General features: G+C 48.3%; 1 protein-coding gene across 1 annotated transcript; it reads right to left on the bottom strand.

The window, feature by feature from the left end:
* Positions 1–3,465: 3,465 nt before the first annotated feature.
* Positions 3,466–6,207, bottom strand: LOC125510978. The gene is made up of 2 exons (XM_048676267.1): positions 6,031–6,207; positions 3,466–4,751 (listed from the first exon to the last, which is right to left on the bottom strand). Exon 2 carries the CDS (start codon positions 4,381–4,383, stop codon positions 3,610–3,612), a length of 774 nt encoding a protein of 257 aa, XP_048532224.1. The 5' UTR covers positions 4,384–4,751; positions 6,031–6,207; the 3' UTR covers positions 3,466–3,609.
* Between the last annotated feature and the right edge of the window lie 255 nt (positions 6,208–6,462).

Genomic DNA, 6,462 nt, shown 5'->3' with positions numbered 1-6,462 from the left:
GTCCCACGCAGGGGATCCATCGTGGTCGTCCGTTAACTAAATCGGTATTGCCGGAAATGCTACACCTCACTGTCACTTGTGCCTGACACACGGCGACGGCGGCTGGATCAAACTAAGAGAATCGACGATGGCGCCCTGCCACGCAGGTATTCAACACACTTCCCCAAATCGAGCTGAAATGCTAGGTCTTGATACAAAATCAGGGGTACACGTGCGGGGGCTCGATGAGCGGCGCTCGTGAGGCAGAGGGGAGTCAATGGTGCTGTGATTTTGGGGAAGAGGGGCTCGTCAGGGCGGATTTCCTTGTTTCAGTGCAGCAAATCCACAGTGAGAGCAAATCCAATCTGAGATGGGTGTGATCTGGGGCTTCACAACAGCAAATGTTGTTTTTCAGACTGGGAGTGGTGCTTCATTGCAGCACAGACTGGGATGTGCTTCTTTTATTTGCTTTTTCTAGGCATGGGCTTGATTTTACCCAATTGCGAGTGATGTTTCATTGCAGTACAGACTACTGTTGTTTTCTTTTCTTTTCTAGGCATGGGCTTGATTTTACCCAGCTGAGTGTTGTTTCATTGCAGTTCAGACTACTGGTGTTTTCTTCTTTCTTCTAGGATTCCCTTTGTCAAAATAAGGCTTCTGATTACATGCATGGTATACTGGATAATATGATAATGTATCATTAGTAGCTTTGTTTCACTAGCAGGGTTACCTTTTGTGTAATGCTTCATTAATGCTGGATAATGTAATACTCGTGTGATTGTGCCTATCATAGTTCTTGATTGATTGCTTCGTCAGCCTAACAGAGTTGCATCTCTTCTTCATTGCTAATTAATCATGTTGGTCATTGGTCGCCTTCGTGCATGCTGTCTGAACTCCGAAGTATCGTGATACCTCTGACAGACAAACACAATATTCATGCTCTAGCGGATAATGTCTGTACAATATTCACCAGTTGCGTAGCATAGTTGTAGTTTACTTCAGCCTTTATTTGACTCCTGCATCCTTTCCTACTACAGTAGTTGTTCTTAGTGTAGATGCCTGCTAGTAGCCTTTGTATTCTAGGATAGTTGTAGTTTACTTTCTCAGTAGTAGCTGCGTGCTTTTGTTATCAGTGGCTAATGGATTACATGCATGTCGTGGGGTTTTATATCCACGGTGCTGTGTTTTTTTGTTTTATATTGGTAGTATGAAAATGTAGCGGTAGTGGTTTTTTATCTAGCAAATACGTGTTTCAGCAAGTAGTTGCCATTGCAGAGATAGTGTGGTTCTTATTCGGTTTTGGTGTACTACTGTTGTTGCATAGGTTTTAGAAGTACCACATTTTCATTTTTGTTGTCGTTTTCGCTTTCTCCTTGCAGAGCCTCAACAATGGATAATGCAAAATCTATTAATGGATCATTCTCAACACGGGTTTCAACAAGCCACTTGGGTACAGTTGCTAAGAAAAATCTGGACAATAATAAGAGGGCAATCTTAATTGGTTGCTGCTCCAAGAGCGGACCAGCAGCTGCTATGACAGCCTGTGGCCTGCTGCTAAGCCAGGGGTGTGTCGGATGGGCGGCCGTTGCGACGGGGGACCGATGATCCTGCTAGGGGCTGCCGACCGGCTGCTGCGAACCACCCGGGGATGCTGCGACTGGTGCGCGAATGGGACACGTGGTGGTCGAGCTTATTGCTGGTTCCTATGACACTCAGTAGTAAGCGAGGTGGGTGAGACTTGGAAGCATCACCGGGCCGCTGGAACATCACTGTTGCTGCAATGGAGCATTCGCTGAGCCACCGGAACATTGTCGAGTCGTCGGAGCATCACTCGTGCTGCGATGGAGCATCGTCGGGCCGTTAGAAGATCGGTGGTGCTGCAACAGAGCATCTTCGGCCATCGAAGCATTGCCGGTGCTGCGGTGGAGCATCGCCGAGCTGCCGGAGGATCGTGGGAGCATCAACGATGCTGTGATGGAGCATCGCTGAGCCGCCGGAGGATTGTCGGAGCATCGCCGAGCCGTCGGAGGATTGTCGGAGCATTGTTGGTGCTGCGATGGAGCATCGCCGAGCTGCCAGAGGATCGTCGGAGCATTGCCGAGACGCCGGAGGATCGTCGGTGCGACAGTGGAGCATCGCCTGGCCATCGGAACATCGCAGAAGCATCGCTGGCGCTGCAATGACACATCGTCGGGCTGCCGGAGCTGCAGAGCATCGTCGGTGGAGCAATGAAGCATGACTAGTGATGCTGGTGAATTACACGCTCGTCACCGGGGAAGCAGTAGCATGGAGCTTGTACAGGCTACAGCTGATGCTCTGTTGGTGGCTGGAGGCGTCGCGCGGAGACACGGCAGTGATGCTGGTGAAAGTTGGGATGGAAGTGATGGCGTGGTTCTATCAGGGAATCAAGCGACCCAATTCAGATTTATTGACGCAAATCAACGGCTGGCTAGGCGGCTGATCTTTTCCTAAGATCAGCCGGCTGACGCATAGCAGCCGCCAAAATTAAGTTGTTGCTGTGATGATCCGCAGAGATCACATTTTTATTTTGATTATCCAATTATCTTTGTGGCAAATTTATGTTGTGGTTGTGATGAACCATTGTTGCTATGATGTGATGAGCTGCAAAGATCATGTTTTTATGTTGGTTATCCAATAGTACAAAGGCAGTCCCAATCTGCCAAACAATATTTTTATGTGCAAGGGAATGTGGGGATTGGGATGGGAGGGAATGTGGGGGATTTGAGGGGTGGGATTGGAGGGAGTGTGGGGGATTTGAGGGGGTTGGGTGAAAGGAAGGGGATCACCAAATCCCCTACAACCCCCAACCTCTTGAGGGCTGGAAAAACCCTTGTGCCAAACAAGGCCCGAGTAAGAAATAAAATACCTAGTTGAGCAATTTATACTTGTTGAAGAAACCCGTTGGTGCTAATTTAGTTTATCTAGTCTTAATTTCTAATTAAGCGTGTGATGACTAATGATTAAATAGGGTATACATGCTCTTCCATTGCTCCAATTTGGTCAGAGGGACTAACGCTTGTCTGTGGTCGTCCGGCGGCGTTGCAACTCGTGTGGCAATGACGATGGTGGCAAGAAGAACAGGGTCACGGCATGTTCTTCTGTTCGACACATCCTAACCGTGAAGTCAGAGCTTCAACACGTCCTAACCGTGAAGTCGGAGTTTGTAGCGTTGCAGGCCGATGTGGTCGCAATGATGCCATCTGATGGGCAAGTCAAGCTATGCTGGTGCATCACATAGGCCGAAAGGTTCTCATGAGTTGTTCATTTGAACGGGTCTCGAGTTGCTTGCTTGGGTAGAGGTGAAATTGTAAGCAACCTTGACAGTGTGTGTGTCTTATGGGTAGCCAGGTCGGTCGAGATGCTCTATTGTGTGGGCATCTTTTAACGGTTTTTGCTCATGTTTCTAGAAATTAACCAGACAACTCTCTTGTATCTTTTTCTAGTGAATCGGAGCACCAAGGAACATGACGTAAAAAATATTGCTTTCAAAGGAGATGTGCATATCCGGTTATTCCTGTACTAGAACCCTATTATTTATTGCATCTAAAAGAAGAGCCCTCTTATTGACTAGGAACATGCTGTGAGGGGAAATTAAACGGCACGACTTGACTAATAAAGTATCTTGGCCATGCTGCATGCGCCCATACTATAACGAAATGATCTGTGCTTGATCACCTTATTAAGCCCTCTGCCACAGCGCTGAATCTCCACGCCAGTAAACATCACTAACTTGTCGACAATGGCAGTAGTGTCATGGAAACAGCACATCTGGCAGCACGTCTCCTGCGGCCTTGTTGTCATGATCGACTTGGCGACACAGAAACGACCGGCACCTAGGTGCAGGAGGTGCGATCCTAGCTCGGTACCCTCAGGGGCAGCAAATCCCTCCCACTCTTGGAGTACCACCGGCGGCGTCTGCTTTGCCGAGGCAGCACCCAGGTCTGATGCGCAGAGGACGCCACCACCCTTTGCCGAGACACCAAACCAGAGATCGTACTCCGGAACATATTCTGCAAGTCCTTTAAACGGCAGCGGCCAGGCACCAGGCTTGCTCCACTTACCGCTCACCGTGTCCAAGCAGTAGGTGCCGAGGCTCTCTGTGGATATCAAGATGCTTGAGCCATTGACCACAGTGCACGCGGTGATCACACCAGAACGGTCGACACCATAGCCAGGGGCATAGACATAAGGCGGCGGGGGGATGGAGTGCCAGAAAAAGTCCACCCCCTTGAACATTTTAGGCCTTTCGCCATACATAAGCACCTCGAAAGATTGATGTTCCATCTTTTGATCGTTCTTAGGGATCGCCTCCATGACCAACAGGTTGTCACCAACGGCGAGGGGCACTGATTTCCACTTGGCCTTTTTGAGGCTTGGCAACATGCGGACAGCTTGCAGGCCGTCACCATATAAGACGGCTCGACCTCTCTCGTCTGTGCAGACGATCTTGTTCCTGCTGCTGCCGCATGAACTCCATTACCTCCCGTCTATGCTCGGACCGAGGAGGGTGGAAAGCCATTGTTGGTGGCGGCACAGAACGGTCCTCCACCGCCGCAGCCGCAGAGTCAGGTGCACCCTTGGGGTAAAACAATTGTGACGCCTTGATGCGGTGCAGAGTGTATGAACTCCTTTTGACGTTCATGGCCGTCATGTACAGGAATTTTCGGTTCATTGTTCAAAGACAGACTTCTCTATGGATCAATTTTGCCAGTCCCTTCTTCTAATAATCGCCTAAGAGACCACACGATTATCTGAAATACAAATTACATGCGTTAAGAGAAAGAACAGTAAATTCAAATCAAAGTATAGTAAATAATATAATAGAGCAACCCTGCCAATAAACAAAAAAAAGCAGGTCAAAAAATAAATGAAAAATAAGGTCATGGCTTTAATTACCAATCATACTAGTGTCAGTCCACTAAAAAAACACCAGTTGTAAATTTGTGTTAACCTATACAGCTTCCAAATACTAGCCAGTAAGGTCCTTCTCTTTCAGTTACTATACTGGCTGCTTCACAGAACAATGACCCAAGGCTACTGACTAGCGGTAGCAGGTTTCATTACTTTTGCACAACTATACCACAAATCATACACAAGTACTATTGCTCCAACAGAAGGAAAAATACTTGGTGAAATTTCTAGGCTATTTAGCCTCTGTATATACTTTCCCTGTTATTTTAAGTAGGTGGTCACAGGTATACGGTATGGGCAAAATTCAAAACAACCTGCAGTCCCTAAGAACAAATGCAAAGGTACTGTATAAAAGTAGAAAAAATAATACTGACACTATAGTTTCTTGGCAACATCACGTGAACTAGTACTTGGATTTGTAGAATAAAACATACACATGAGATTATAAAAGGCTCTACGCCTTAATTTGATATGCAGCAGGCTTCTCTAACCTTAACCTGTACCCTCAACTAAATCACTGATGGATGGATCAAATCTATACTAGTAGAACATTTAATACTGAAGCAAAGTAGCCATGTGCTAGTGCTAACCACCTTCCAGGCTTGCTCAATTTCTTGCTGGAAATTAAAGAAGCGAGGGCTCCAAGGCCAGCTAGAAGGAAGCAAAGCATTCGTAGGAGCAGCGCCTCTCGCACTTTGGGGATGGTGCGGCAAGTACCCACAAGGCGGCGACGACGACCCTCGATGTGATACGGGGACGGGGACACGGCAATTTATAGAAACAGCAATATGACGGGTATATATATGAATAATTAATAGAATATCATGTAATAAGTCCAAAGAATAACTGATTGTGTGACATGATTTCCAACTACAGCCCCATTTGTTGCATCCATGCCTCTTTTCCAACTACAGCCCACAGATGCCATGTATGTATGTCACTGCCTAGCCGGAACAACAGCAACAGCAGCAGGTGAGCAGGAGCAAGCAACAACAGTATACTGTACGAAGCGAAGCAGCAGCAAGCCAGCACCCAGCGCCACTAGAGGAGGACGACAGGCAGGAGGCAACAGCATGGGAGCACCGAAGGAGAGCAGGGACTTGAGAAAGAAGAAGTTACCGTGCTGGCGGCAGGCGGCTACAGTCTACAGGAGGCGGCAAGGTGATTCCAGGCGGCGGCGGCGCCGTCACGCGGTCGCTCGATCGAATCCCATGTCCTATGCAATGGAGCGAACTGAGAAAGACCGATGGCTGCTAGGGTTAGGAGGTGGGCTTCTATTGGGCTCGCTGCGCTCCCGTGTCGCCGGCATCCTGGCGGCGCGTCAGCTCTTTTTTTTTAATCAAATCAGAAAAACAGGATACTCTGGTGACACGTGTACCGGCCACGTATCCTGCGTACGCGGACACGGCACATGTGCACATATCAAGCAGCCGCCGCCGCTACAATAAACATTAGATCGTTTTCATCCTGTCCCTGGCGGCTGGAACCCTAGCCGCCGTCAGGAAAGGCTAATCTTTCAGTGTCGTCCTCCGGCGGCTCCCCTCCACCGAC

This window comes from Triticum urartu, chromosome 1 (assembly GCF_003073215.2).
Source record: "Triticum urartu cultivar G1812 chromosome 1, Tu2.1, whole genome shotgun sequence".
Lineage (NCBI taxonomy): Eukaryota > Viridiplantae > Streptophyta > Magnoliopsida > Poales > Poaceae > Triticum > Triticum urartu.
This window is presented reverse-complemented; position numbering and strand designations above follow the sequence as displayed.